This window comes from Schistocerca piceifrons, chromosome 3, assembly GCF_021461385.2.
Source record: "Schistocerca piceifrons isolate TAMUIC-IGC-003096 chromosome 3, iqSchPice1.1, whole genome shotgun sequence".
NCBI classification, from domain to species: domain Eukaryota; kingdom Metazoa; phylum Arthropoda; class Insecta; order Orthoptera; family Acrididae; genus Schistocerca; species Schistocerca piceifrons.
In genome coordinates this window covers 277687134-277702851 of record NC_060140.1, presented here as the reverse complement: position 1 = coordinate 277702851, position 15718 = coordinate 277687134, and the positions used below count along the sequence as shown (strand labels likewise).

The following is a 15718-nucleotide window of genomic DNA, read 5'->3' as shown; positions in this document are numbered from 1 at the left end:
TATATTCTTCTTGTAGTCTGAGGATATTTCGTCTGTCTCGCCTGTCTCAAAAATGAGTCAATAGGTCAAATATCTTGAAGAAATCATACTGCTATACTAGCTGTCATTTGTTGCATTAAAGTGTCCCTCTATTTGGCGTTCACTATTGTGCTATTTTGACTATGTAGCCGTTTGTCAAACTGTTACGTAGTAAAATCCATCGAATGGACGTATTTGAGTTACAGTAAAAGTGTTCTTCAAATCACAGAATGTTAAAAATTGTAGGCGGCCTGGTCAGTTAAGAGTGTAAACTGTACTGACTACCACAGTGAAATCTCACAGCCTGTAAGAAACATGGGATGTTGACAACTTAGGTATCGATGTACCGGGTGATCAAAAAGTCAGTATAAATTTGAAAACTGAATAAATCACGGAATAATGTATACGGAGAGGTACAAATTGACACACATGCTTGGAATGACATGGGGTTTTATTAGAACCAAAAAAATACAAATGTTCAAAAAATTTCCTACAGATGGCGCTTCATCTGATCAGAATTGCAATAATTAGCATAACAAAGTAAGACAAAGCAAAGATGATGTTCTTTACAGGAAATGCTCAATATGTCCACCGTCATTCCTCAACAATAGCTGTAGTCGAGGAATAATGTTGTGAACAGCACTATAAAACATGTCCGGACTAATGGTGAGGCATTGGCGTCGGATGTTGTCTTTCAGCATCCCTAGAGATGTCGGTTGATCACGATACACTTGCGACTTCAGGTAACCCCACAGCCAATAATCGCACGGGCTGAGGTCTGGGGACCTGGGAGGCCAAGCATGACGTAAGTGGCGGCTGAGCACACGATCATCACCAAATCGACGCGCGCAAGAGATCTTTCACGCGTCTAGCAATATGGGTTTTTTTTTTGGTTCTAATAAAACCCCATGTCAGCCCAAGCATATACGTCAATGTTTACCTCTCTATCTACATTATTCCGTGGTTTATTAAGTTTTCAAATTTATACTGACTTTTTGATCACCCGGTACATTGGCGTTACCCTCTTACCACTTCTAAGTGGCAGATCCTTACAATATTTTACCGTTGTGTCACCTGAGGAACACTTCGGCTGGAATCCAAATATGTACTGTATATCTGATGTGTTATAGCACTCTGTTACTTGAAAATGGGTACATAGCTGACACTACACTACGGTGACTGCAAAGCATTTGGTTGTTTTAACAAACCCAACAACAGCCAGTGTGGTAGGATGATTTCATTTACAAGTTTGTGGTAGCTGTAAAACCTTATTGAAGTTTGAAAGAAAAGTTTCATTTTGATTTTGACAGAGTGGGCCGTCCTCATTTTTCTTGTAGTTTGTAGTAGAGATGGTGAAGTAAAGGAAGGGGCCAGTGCAGTGCCACCAGAAGTGTGTCGCTGGCGACGAAGCGGCTCCGCTCCGCCAGAACTGTCACTGCTCCACTACTGCCAGGGCGGGTGACTCACCGTGAAGGCCTTGGGCCCTCCGATTCGCAGCGTGGAGCCCTGGGGCAGGGGCAGCGGCCCTCCCGCGCCGCCGGCCGCCACGGGCTCGCCGTGCTGCTTGCAGTTGAGGAAGAGCGTCACGTTGCCCGGAGCGACGCGGAACGCCAGCCTGGACCAGCGCTGCCCCAGCGCCGGCACCAGGAAGCTGGCCGCCTCCTCGCCGTCCCGCTCGATGGTCACGCGAGACTGGTCCCCCTCCGCCGGCCCGATCTGCACAACAGCGACGCACAGACGCTAGCATATGGCACTACGCATGAAATACAGACTCTCCATAAATGTTTACGATAATTCAAAGATTACATATTAATTTTATACTGAAGCACAAAAAAATTGGTATAGGCACGCATACTCAAATGTAGAGATATGTAAAAAGGCAGAATACGGCGCTGCGGTCGGCAACACCTGTATAAGACAACAAGCGTCTGGTGCAGTTATTAGATCGGTAGCTGCTGCTACAATGGCAGGTTATCAAGTTTTAAGTGCGTTTGAACGTGGTGTTGTAGTCGGAGCACGAGCGATGGGACACAGCATCTCCGAGGTAGCGATGAAGTGGGGACCATTTCACGAGTGTGCCATGAATATCAGGAAGCCGGTAAAACATCAAATCTCCGACATCGTTGCGGCCGGAGAAAGATACTGTAAGAACAGGACAAAAGACGGCTGAAGAGAATCGGTCAACGTGACAGAAGTGCAGTCCTTCCGCAAACTGCTGGGGCATCAACAAGTGTCAGCGTGCAAAGTAGTCAACGAAACATCATCGATATGGGCTTTCGGAGACGAAGGCCCACTCGTGTACACTTGATGACTGCATGACACAAAGCCTTACGCCTCTCCTGGGCCCATCAACACCGACATCAGGCTATTGATGACGGGAAACATGTTGCCTGGTCGGACGAGTTTCTTTTCAGATTGTATCGAGTGGATGGACGTGTACGGGTATGAAGACAACCTCATGAACATGGAATCTGCTTGTCAGCAGGGCACTGTTCAAGTTGGTAGAGACTCTGTAATGGTGTTGGGTGTGTACAGTTGGAGTGAAATGGGACCTCTGATAGTCTAGATACGACTCTGATAGGAAACTTGTACACAAGCATCCTGTCTGATCACCTGCATCCATTCATGTCCATTGTGCATTCCGACGGACTTTGGCAATTCCAGCAGGACAATGCGATACCCCACACGTCCAGAATTGCTACAGAGTGGCTCCAGGAACACTCTTCCGAGTTTAAACACTTCTGCTGGCCACCAAACTCCCCAGACATGAACATTATTGAGCATATCTGTGGTGCCTTGCAACGTGCTGTACTGAAGAAATGTCCACCGCCTCGTACTCTTACAGATTTATGGACAGCCCTGCAGGTTTCATGTTGTCAGTTCCGCCCAGCACTATTCCAGACATTAGTCGAGTCCATGTCACGTAGTGTTGAGGCTCTTCTGCGTCTACTAGGGAACCCATCAAGTTTCTGCACAGCTGTGTCTCATTCAACACTTTCCCCACAAGGAGTGCTGCGTGAGCTGTATCATAAAAATGGCTCCCGCCCTCCCCATCTCTCCACCACCAAGACAAGGGTCACTGTATTGAGTGGCTAGCAGAACCAAAATCACCGATTACTGTGCAGTGAAACTTTGTGTCCAATTATGGAAAGAAAGCACCTGAATACGAGTTAACCAGAACATGGATGGAACCCTTTCTAGCTACGGTGTCAGTGCAAACGGACAAGCAGCGACTGACCATCTGTTTCGGAGGATATGTAGGTAGTTCAAACCGCATTCACAGAAATCGATTAGACAAGCTTCATGGGAGCTTCATGTGCCAAATACTACAACGCATAAAGTGGTTCGTAACTGTCTTAAACTGTATGCGTACAATGTCCACATTGTTCAAGCATTACAACCAGATGATGGCCCAAAACGTGAACAATTTGCAGTCGACATGTTTACCCTTTGGATGAGGACGATGATCTCTTGAAGGGTGTGTGTTTTTCCGATGAGGCTACATTTCATGATTGTGGCTTAGTTAACAGCCATAATGTCCGGATCTGGTGAGCACAAAATCCTCATGTCTTACGAGAACACATTCAGGACAGTCCAAAGGTTAATATGAGTCGGTGTGATTGTGTATGATTAAGGGATTAGCCCGTTTTTCTACCTTGAAAGCAGTGTAAGTGGATATTTTTACCTAGACATGTTGCTAAATTATGCCGTTCCCCAGATACAGGATATGCACGACGATATCATCTTTCAGAAAGATGGTGCACTCCCTCATTGGGCTCTACAAGTCCGCAGTTTTCTTAATGAAACCTTTCCCAATAAATGGATTGGCAGAGATGGTCCAATTCCGTGCCACCGACATCACCTGACATTACCCCCACAGATATCTTTCTTCAGGGGTATGTGAAAGATACTGTGTACAAAACAGTGGTTCCTGATATTGTGACATTGCAACAACATGTCAGAGATGCCATTGGCCCAATCACACAAGGCATGTTGCACAATGTGTAGCAAGAGATTGAATACCGGCTTGATATTTTGCTTATTATTGGGTATGCACATGCTGAAGTGTTTTTATGTTGAAGTGTTTTACCTGTATTAACTGTTTATCTTAGGTTGAAAACTTAATGAGTAGACAAAGGTATGTGTGGTATAACGCATTTCATTTACTGTATCCAATAAAAATTTATATTGTTTTTTATCAAGGTATACATTTATAGACATCCTGTACAGTCAACAATACCTAAATAGTCATAAATACAGATAATACAGTAAAAAAAGTTGTTACTAGTATATGCTAATGTCAAGCCTCATTCCTACACAAAACGTGATGGGTTAGTCACGAAAAAGCTGTTTGGATGATCGAAGGAGGGTCTCAGTTTATACTTCATCTGCGTGCCGGTTGGTCTGTTTCGGTGCTCCACAATTACAGCTTGGGATGGATTGCTTACCCCATTTGCATAGGTTATATGCATACACTCCGTGTTCTGTTCGAGTGTGATTTACATTCTTCCACTCTTGCTGTGGGATTTCAAAGCCCTTGGGTCTCTGTAAGGGGGGAATAACATGCCGGACTTCTGGTGGAGCATTTGTAGTCCAGGTTTCACGCCATTTGCTGTCAGTAGTGAAGCTGCTACCAGCAAGCTGTTGGATCAGTCGTAAGGGAGGATTTTTGGAACGACAGAGGAAAGGCTATGTGGCGGAGTCTTGGAAGCCAGTACAGTGAGTAGTTGTCATGGATTCTTATGGCTGTAATGAGCTGAGTGTCTATCTTATTTACGTGTAGACTGCTCAACTACAACGTAGCCAAATATTCAGCCGTAAAATACACTAAACTTAGTGCCGAAGTTCCATACATATTAGCTGCCGTTGGCCAGTTACTACAGCAGTTTCGGGATAAAATTGTTTCGTGTGCGTAATCTGGAAGTACACATTTTAGAGGTGTTTCCTGAAAGACAATATTTTGTTAACAGTCATTGCAAGATAATTTAGGTAGTTCTGGTAGGGAAGCACTGTGTCGTTCATAGAGACCTCCAGTTTATAGTCTACTACGCTGTTGTTTAAGTACAAACTGTTGACTTCGTTTTTAGAAAGATTGCATGTGCCTCCACTTGGTGAAATATTTATGTAGTTCGTTTACAACATCAGTTAGAGTGTTTTCAATACTCGTGAAGTCTTTGTGCTGAACCGTCAGCACATCCAAACTTCTTTTTGTGGCTTTCAGGTACGACAGGGGTATAAATGTTGAAAAGTACAGAGGATAATACTGAACCCTGCGATACTCCATTACATCACGACCGTACTTACAACAACCTACACCTGAGCTCTGGGTGGTGCTAAGCGATCAACGGTGATCTGATAATTGAAATCATTCAAATGGTAACTAAAACTGTTCAGAGACGTGTAAAAGGTACCTGCTCCTGGGTTTGAGCGCTGAATTTTAAAGCTACAAGATTGAAAGTTTGATGGCAGATGTATTATAGCATAAAAACTTCATACTGAAATTTCTGTTGTGCTACGTTTAATATTTTTCGCGATTTTCTGGTAAGTGTGAATTTTGACCTAGGATGAAGGATTATCCATCCCTTATAGGTAATTAAGAATTTAGGAATTTCGGTACCATATTCTTGTTGACTTAATAAAAATGTACCAATGTTTAGTAGAATCAAAGTAATATTAAATGGTACAGTGATAAGAAAGCGACGAGTTCAGAGGACATGGACGAATCAGAATTCTATTTGAAAAATTGTACAAGACATATTTCAATAGAAGATCCAAATTTAGATATGATGTTCTATAAACAATAATCTATCAAGATGGAGATAGAATGCAAATTGAGAGACATGTTTGAGATTCATTGTTACGACAGGGTGTAATTTGAGCACACGGTTGGATGTGCTTGCGGCTACAAATCGAGTATTATGTCTGCCGTCCGCACCACGAGAATAAAAGCAACACGGTTCGATTATCATGATCGGTGTGCAGGACTCGCTACATGTGTTGTTCACTTCCGAAAGGAAGCTGCGAGTTATAAACGTGAGCCTCGGGTGGCTGAGTGCTGAAAAACTGAGCTCCTAAATGATTCTGATTTCATAGATAAAAACTTTCTTGTGAATGTTAGGATATTACAAAAGACTAAATGGTGGTACTGTCTCATGCGTTTCGATTTCGTAAGTTGTTGTGAGCCGCCGGTAACGAAAATCGGCGTGGCAAATGGATCATTACACATTCCAGCTTTTAGGCGAGCAAAAGTATTACTGACTAGACAGGTTGATGTCCCATATAAACAGGGATTGAAACTACGAAATTTTGCTAAAATTCAGAATCCGAACTGTACCCAGATGCTGAGGAAAAAATACAGTTTATATGAGATTTTACTGTTTTGTGCGTGTGAACAAAAGGAAATACAAACATATAAATTTATTCTTGGAACAGTGGTTACATAATTTCACTGACAATTTGCTCATTGTCTCACAGTATTGAGCAAGAGGTTTTACAGCTAAGGAGTGCTGTAATGTCATCAAGCAGAATGCAGACTAAAAGTAACTCGTTCCGACTATTTTCAGGTTCCTGTCTCAGTAATTTTTAGGCAACTGTCAGTTGGGTGGACTAACTTAGGACACGTTTGGGCCAAAAACACATTCTGAGTCAACCTGTCACCGCACAACTCTTTCTGAGTATGATAACAGCGCCTCACACTCGTTAAATGTTGAAGACCGCAAGTCCTGACGAACAAAATAATTCCATATTAATATTTACAAGTGTGACACAAATCGTTAAAGGCCTCGATGATGATAACGACAACGACGACGACGACGACGATGATGTAGAAACATTGGTTTTGTGGTTGACAGTGATATTTTTCATCACTCGAGTTAAAAATCTCGTATGAGAATTTTTAAGAAAGTAAAGCTGTTCTCAACTCTGAAGTTGGTTTGATCGAAGTTCAGTCCTATTAGGTGTGAAATACCGAAGCTTTTCTCCAGCCTTTGCATTCACTTATATAGCCAGATACAGAGGACCCTAGAGTTTAGCCTGAACTCCGAATCACTGTGAAATTCGGCATTTTTCACATTAACAAATCACTGGCAGCCTAGTGGTGAAAGAACTGCTAGTTGACAGAAAAAAAGCGTCGTTCTTAGGGAGAGCTTTTGAACTTGTAGCATGGCAGTTGCCGACTGAGCTACTGAGAAGATTTAGCGACTCGCTACGAACCATTTGCTCACATATATTTTGTTACCATTGGTTTAGTTCAAAAGAACATCAACAGATTACGTAACGGTAAAGGCAATTTCAAGAACATGACGATCATTTCAACACATCGTCAACCGCATGGCATCGGCAGGATGATCGGTGAGCACAGGAAACTTGGCATGCTATGTACACAAACATACCATACACACAATGCCAAGTTTCCTGTGCTCACCGATCAACCTGCTGCTGCCAGGCCGTTGACGGTGTGTCTGTACGATCGAACCCGATGTTCTTTTGAATGAACCCAGTCGTGACAAAATAAACGCGTATCAGCACCATTTGATGACACAAAAAAAAGAAACACATACACACACACACACACACACACACACACACACACACACACACACAGAGAGAGAGAGAGAGAGAGAGAGAGAGAGAGAGAGAGAGAGACAGACAGAAGGGGGGGGAGACAGAGAAGGGAGGAGGGAGGGAGGGAGAAGAGAGAGAGAAAGAGGGAGGGAGGGAGAGGAAGAGTGAGAGGGGGAGAGAGAGAGAGAGAGAGAGAGAGAATAAGTTCAAGCTTGAAAACTAGGGCTGGAGTCCTGAAACAGAATTTTCAAAGTTTTGCCACGTATAGTCCTGGATCAGAGATGGCAGAGTTGTTAACTTGGTACATGTTACTAATTTTTAATTTCTTTCACCTGGCAATTTTTTTTTTGAGTAATCAGTCTTTTGACTAGTTTGATGCGGCCTGGAACGAATTTCTCTTCTGTGCCAAACGTCTCGTCTCAGAGAAGCACGTGCACTCTACTTCCTCAATTACGTGCTGGATGTATCCAAATCTCTGTCTTCCTCTACGATTATCACCCTCTACAGTTCCCTCTTGTACCTTGGAAGATATTCCCTGATGTCTTAACACATATTCTGTCATCCTGTCCCCTCTTCTTGTCAGTGTTGTTCCATATATTCCTTTCCTCGCCAATTCTGCAGAAACATCCTCAAAAAATGGTCCAAATGGCTCTGAGCACTATGGGACTTAACATCTGAGGTCATCAGTCCCTTAGGACTTAGAACTACTTAAACCTAACTAACCTAAGGACATCACACACATCCATGCCCGAGACAGGATTCGAACCTGCGACCGTAGCGGTCACGTGGTTCCAGACTGAAGCGCCTAGAACCGCTCGGCCACGCCGGCCGGCAAACCCCCTCATTCCTCACCTTATCACTCAACTTAATTTTCAACATTCTTCTGTAACACCATACCCCCGGTTTTCCCACAGTCCACGTTTCACTGCCGTATGATGTTATACTCCAAACGTACATTCACAGAAATGTTTTCCTCAAATTAAGGCCTGTATTTGATACTATTAGACTTTTATTGGTCAGGAATGCTCTTTTTGCCCGTGATAGTCTGCTTTTTATGTCCTCCTTGCTCCGTCCGTCATGGGTTTTTTGCTCCCTAGGTAGCAGAACTCCAGAACTTCATCTAGTTCGTGATCAGAAATTATGATGTTAAGTTGCTCGCTGTTCTCATTTCTGCTACTTCTCATTGCGTTCTTGTTTCCTCGATTTACCCTCAGTGCATATTCTGTACTCATTAGACTCTTCATTCTGTTCAGCAGATCCTGTAATTCTTCTATATTTTCACTGAGGACAGCAATGGTTCAAATGGCTCTGAGCACTATGGGACTCAACTGCTGCGGTCATTAGTCCCCTAGAACTTAGAACTAGTTAAACCTAACTAACCTAAGGACATCACAAACATCCATGCCCGAGGCAGGATTCGAACCTGCGACCGTAGCGGTCTTGCGGTTCCAGACTGCAGCGCCTTTAACCGCACGGCCACTTCGGCCGGCAGGACAGCAATGTCATCAATTAATCTTATCATTGATATCTTTCCACTTTGAAATTAAATTACAATCTTGAACGATTCTTTTACTTTCAAATGTAGAATGAAGTGTAGACTGAACACCAGGAGCGAAGAACTACATCCCTATCATACACCTTTCCTTTCGTACATTTCGTTCTTGGTTTTCCACTCGTATTGTTCGCTCTTGGTAAGATTAGGGCCTCTTAAATCTAACCGGACACGCTTTAGAGAGTAAACACCGCAATAGACGTACTACATGAGCTGTACATAATGATAATAATAATAATAATGATAAAATACACAAGTAAAGTGAAAACCTCGTCCGCAATATTATTTTATTTATAGGGCTTTGTAATGTAATTGTGCACTGCTAAAGCTGTTTCATTCAAGTGGGTGCACTGGCATACCATTCCATCACAATACTTCCCTTTGGGCGGCATATTATCAGTAGGCATGAAGACAGTTTTTGACAGATTAGAGTATTATCTTATAATCAGTTTAATAAATCATGACGGAAAAATACTAACGACTGATAGAAGTCGACTTCGGGGAAGATCAATTTGGGTTCCAGTGAAAGTAGGTACAAGAAAGACAAACCTACAATTATAGCATATGTAGATTTAAAAATGCCTTTTAACAGTGATGAATGGGCCACATTCTTCGAAATTTGAAAATGATCAGAGTTGAAATACAGACAGCGAAGGGTTAGCTGCCACTTTTACAGAAACAAGAGTACATTTATGTAGGTTGAAAGACATAAAGGGAGACAGTGAACGAGAAATGAGTGAAACAGGGGCGTAGCGTATCCCAAATGATATTTAATCCAGATATTGAGCAAGCAGTAGAGGGAACCAAGGAGAAATTTGGAAAGGGAATTACAGATCAGGGAGAAGAAATAAAACCTTTGAGGTTTGCTGATGACATTGTAATTCTGTCAGAGACGGCAAGTGGCTCGAAGAGTAGTTGAATGGAACGGATAGTGCTTTGGAAAGAGTATGTGGGATGAACATCAACAATAGTAAAAAAGAGTAATGGAATCTAGTCGAATAAAATTTGACGATTTGAGGGAATTAGATTAGGAAATGAGATACTAAAAGCAATAAATGAGTTTTGGTATTATGGCAGCAAAATAAGTGACTACGGCCGAACCCTCTATTGCACTGCGTATATTTAGATATACGTATTTTCAGAACCCTGTATTAGATCAGATAATGTAACAGAGCCTTTCATGCGCGCTGTATACTTGGATATACATCTCTAATTTCGGTGTAATATGCCAGATGACAGCTTTTTTATGGCAGTAGAGCAAAAGTTGTCAAAAATGTTAGTTGCGTCTGGAAGTCTATGAGTTTGGCGCTGTATGGTTATCATACAGCGCCATTTGGTTTGGGTTGACCACAGTTTCGTAAGAATCTCACAATATAACTCTGATGTCACAATATCCGCACGAATTATTCTCAGGAAATCTGTTTTTAAAATTCTTTTGCCATCCCAAAATGCTGCAACCATAATTTTGCGGTTTGGTAGGTCTGCATGAATTTTTTGGCCTAATTTGGAAAGTGAGTGTGTAGGTAATGTTTGGACTATTTCTTTGTCTCAGTGTTGACTTACTGCTCCCACGTCCCGCCACAGACTCGATTCTGTTCAACAATTCCATGCCCTCTTTACAATAAAACTGAAGGACAGTTGAGGCCGAACTCATACTTTCAATTTTGTGAACATCGCTTAACATTTTGTTGCCCATCATGCACAAAATTTATGGTCATTCAACATGTCTGCGACAATATTAAAGAGTGTTGTCCTTCAGTCTGAGGCACAACCTGCAGGAAGTTCGGAAACTGAGAACCCACGTCTCGCACTCACAATTTCGTCAACATGTTGCAGAAGTTCGTCACTCACATCTGAATGTCTTTCTCCAACAGTTTCATGATGCACATTTGTGAGACCAGCGTTCAGTTTTCTGCACCAACTTCTTCACAACACGGTCAGTTATAACACCAATCCAAATGCACAAGACACAATCGACGATTGATCTCGGTGGCAATGATTCCTTTTGCTTGTAGGAAGCAAATGACGGGACGTACCTCGCAACTGGCAGGAACACAACGTGACGTTCAGAGTTTCCTTTTCTATCCACGTGAGTGCCACACAGCTACAAGCTTTTGTTTATTTTTAATAGCCGACCAGACGACAATTTATGAACAGAGTTCGTATTATTTTGAATTTTTTACTAGCTCAGACCAATAGTATCTCCCGTAAGAAAGAGGGACACATTTTACATACCCTGTATCATGTGTAGTTCCAATACTGATGTACGAAGGAGGTGATTTTATGGAATGAGGGTATTTTTTGTGGTTATGGCATGGTCCCCTTATTATGCTTAAGAAGATGCTAAATGCGGAAAGATATGATGTTACAGTATAGTATACTGCGTGTGGAGAGGAACAGTCCAGAGAAGATGATTGTATCAGCATGATAATGCCTCCTGACATAACGTAGCATCTGTGAGACGAAGGTTTGGGGACAATAACACTCCTGAAATAGTCCAGAGAAGATGATTGTATCAGCATGATAATGCCTCCTGACATAACGTAGCATCTGTGAGACGAAGGTTTGGGGACAATAACACTCCTGAAATAGTCTACCCCCCACGCCCCATAGGCTTGAGCTGAATTCAATGACACTCCTTTGCTATGGTTTAGAGCGTGTAGAAATCGCAACATAGAATACATAGATCAGAGCGTGTAAAATCAGTAGCTTCTCTGGTTTCGGCTCTTGAAGAATGCTCTGCATTTTTCCACCATAGGTTAATCGCAACTATAGGTGGAAGCATAAGAGGCCAAAGACACTACAAGCTAGGGCATAACCGCCTATGGCAAGCTAACGTACACCAACAAGTGACAAACGTCGGCAAGCCCCTGCGTATCAGCAACGTTGACTGGAAATTACCAGCTGCTATTAGAGTAGACCAACAGGCCACAGCAGGGAAACCGACGAGCTCGCCCAATGACACAGAAAAAAAATAAAATAAAAAATAAAATAAAAAAAATATCGCGAACATCACCCTACACTGTGCATCCGATATATGACATATTGGACACAAAAACGATGATAAACCTAACTGTTGCAGGCTGCTGACGCTGATCGAGAGTTCAACACCGGCACCCAGCGGCAGCCGCCGAGCCACAACAACGCACGACGTCAAAGGTATCGACATGCGTGATAACCACTAGTAGCAAAGCCTACCCTTGCACGACCTATCGCAGGCAGCAAGACATCCGCTACTGCTCTTACTACCCGATCTAACTATCGCAGAGGTTTTTTTCACTTGGCTCTTGCCTTGACACTTTTTTCCTCTGCCCTTCAAACCGCTACCCTTCGGTCGACTTCGACCCAATCTATCTCCAGATGAGCGTAGGCAGCAAGACATCCGCTACTGCTCTTACCATCCGACCTAACTATCGCAGAGGTTTTTTTTTCCTTGGCTCTTGCCTTGGCACTTTCTTTTCCTCTGCCCTTCGAACCGCTACCTTTTGTTCGACTTCGACCCAATCTATGAGCGCGTATTAATGGTTAACGTTAACCAGACGTACGCAAACATCGGTGTACCCACATCCTGAGACACCTCACTTCAGTGAAAAAAAAAAAAAAAAAAAAAAAAAATGGTGCAAAAGGCTCTGAGCACTATGGGACTTAACATCTATGGTCATCATTTCCCCTAGGACTTAGAACTAATTAAACCTAACTAACCTAAGGACATCACACACATCCATGCCCGAGGCAGGATTCGAACCTGCGACCGTAGCGGTCACGCGGTTCCAGACTGAAGCGCATAGAACCGGACGGCCAAACTGGCAGGCTCACTTCAATGAAAACTAACCCTTATGCAGAGATGGCAGTTGACCTTTTGAATTGGCCATCATGCTGGTGTGGGCGTGGAGGGGCTCCACCTCCACAAAAAAAAAAAAAAAAAAAAAAAAAAAAAAAAAAAAAAAAAAAAAAGTCTCCACAGACATTCAGACGCCTCACATAAAGTGTCCGCATCACCGCATCAGCGTTCAAGCGGTCACAAAACGAAGGGTGAACGCGCCCCAGGTTTCCAAATACGTTTAATGAGTTAGCATATGTCTCAGGTACTGAGAAGCGGGTCTGAACACAGACGCACCTTGAGGCCCAGCAGCACCTTCTCATTTCCGGGATCGGTGACGGAGAAGAGGTAGCCGCCCTGGTCGTCGGACGGCTTGAAGACGGCCTTGAGCGCGAACTCTGGGTACAGCTCGGCGGGAAGCGAGTCCTCGGCCGGCGAGCTGAAGTCGGTGGTGGGCGAGAGCTTAAAGGCGGAGAAGCCGTCCGGGGCGGTCTCCGGCTCCAGCGACGAGTTCTTCACCTGCCGCAGCAGGTCGTACCGCTCCAGGAGAGCTGCGGACACAAAGCGCACCAAATGTTACACACACCGAGGGCTTCGAAAATCTCTAATGAGCACAACTTTAATAAGGACAACGGAGAAGCAGCCACAAGACATCCACAGTCCACAAACGTCTAATTTACCCAACTAAAACATTAAGACGCAGCGTGTCAAACAAAGAAAAGCCAATTAAAATACACTACTGGCCATTAAAATTGCTACACCACGAAGATGACGCGCTACAGACGCGAAATTTAACCGACAGGAAGAAGATGCTGTGACATGCAAATGATTAGCTTTTCAGAGCATTCACACAGGGTTGGAGCCGGTGGCGACACCTCTATCGTGCTGACATGAGGAAAGTTTCCAACCGATTTCTCATACACAAACAGCAGTTGACCGGCGTTGCCTGGTGAAACGTTGTTGTGATGCCTCGTGTAAGGAGGAGAAATGCGTACCATCACGTTTCCGACTTTGATAAAGGTCGGATTGTAGCCTATCGCGATTGCGGTTTATCGTATCGCGACATTGCTGTTCGCGTTGGTCGAGATCCAATGACTGTTAGCAGAATATGGAATTGGTGGGTTCAGGAGGGTAATACGGAACGCCGTGCTGGATCCCAACGGCCTCGTATCACTAGCAGTCGAGATGACAGGCATCTTATCCGCATGGCTGTAACGGATCGTACAGCCACGTCTCGATCCCTGAGACAACAGATGGGGACGTTTGCAACACAACAACCATCTGCACGAACAGTTCGACGACGTCTGCAGCAGCATGGACTGTCAGCTCGGAGACCATGGCTGCGGTTACCGTTGACGCTGCATCACAGACAGGAGCGCCTGCGATGGTGTACTCAACGACGAACGTGGGTGTACGAATGGTAAAACGTCATTTTTTCGGATGAATCCAGGTTACATTTCAGATGTGTTACGACCCATGGCTCTACCCTTCATTCGATCTCTGCGAAACCCTACATTTCAGCAGGATAATGCACGACCGCATGTTGCAGATCCTGTATGGGCCTTTCTGGATACAGACATCGTTCGATTGCTTGTCTGGCCAGCACATTCTCCGGTTCTCTCACCAAGTGAAACGACTGGTCAATGGTGGCCGAGCAACTGGCTCGTCACAACACGCCAGTCACTACTCTTGATGAACTGTGGTATCGCGTTGAAGCTGCATGGTCAGCTGTACCTGTACACGCCATCCAAGCTCTGTTTGATTCAATGCCCAGGCATATCAATGCCGTTATTACGGCCAGAGGTGGTTGTTTTGGGTACTGATTTCTCTGGATCTATGCACCCAAATTGCGTGAAAATGTAATCACATGTCAGTTCTAGTACAATATTTTTGTCCAATGAATACCCGTTTATCATCTACATTTCTTCTTGGTGTAGCAATTTTAATGGCCAGTAGCGTATATCGAGCCGTTATTCCGTGATCGGATGAAATTCGTGTTGAAACTCAACTTTTCTTCCCCATCTGCGATCAATTCTACAAAGGGGATTGTAGGATTTTCGATGGTCCGATACGTACTCTGTCTCCCTAGTAACTAAAATTCCGTTCCCGAATGCTCCCGCGCAGAGACATGACTTCACATGTCGTGAAAGCTCGACCGCAAATGGCTGTTGTTGGCTGATACCATCCGCTATTGCTATCTCGCAAAGGCGGAAGCCTGGTTAGATCTTCTACAGCACCGGATTCCAGGTATCATTCAGCTTCACTCACCCCCTCCTTCTGCTTAAAAAAGAGTGTTGTTTAGGAATATTTATAGGCTGTAGATCCACGTAATACTAAAGACTGAAAGATCTGACAAGTGCGAGAATTATCGCACAATCAGCTAAAGAGCGCATTCATCCAAGTTGCTGATAAGAATAATGTACAGAAGAATGGAGTAGAAAATTGAAGATGTGTTAGACGACGATCAGTTTGACTTTAGGAAAGGTAAAGGCACCAGAGAAGCAATTCCGACGTAGTGGTTGTAATGCGTATGTGCATTCCATTCACGTGTTTAAGCCGAGTATTATGAATATTTATGCGATCAGGAATGCTCAGTAGCAGCCAGGCTACATGTACATTTAACAATGAAGCGTCAGCAAGGAGCATTAGTGATGAAATCATAGGAGGCAATGTTGTGCAACCTTAGTAGGGACAAGATCCGACTATTTGGGAGTAGGATCTTACAATCTGAGACAGTGTTCCGAGACAATCTTCCGTCACAATGT

At 43.7% G+C, this 15718-nt stretch overlaps 1 protein-coding gene across 3 annotated transcripts in view; it reads right to left on the bottom strand.

The window, feature by feature from the left end:
• Positions 1-15718, bottom strand: part of LOC124788124 (collagen alpha-1(XVIII) chain-like) — a 674174-nt gene that overhangs the window by 217416 nt on the left and 441040 nt on the right. For all 3 annotated transcript variants that reach the window (XM_047255257.1, XM_047255259.1, XM_047255258.1), the window contains exons 4-5: positions 13251-13504; positions 1486-1734 (exon numbers count right to left, since the gene is read on the bottom strand). In XM_047255257.1, coding sequence (XP_047111213.1) covers positions 1486-1734; positions 13251-13504 — 503 coding nt within the window. The remainder of the gene's footprint in view (positions 1-1485; positions 1735-13250; positions 13505-15718) is intronic.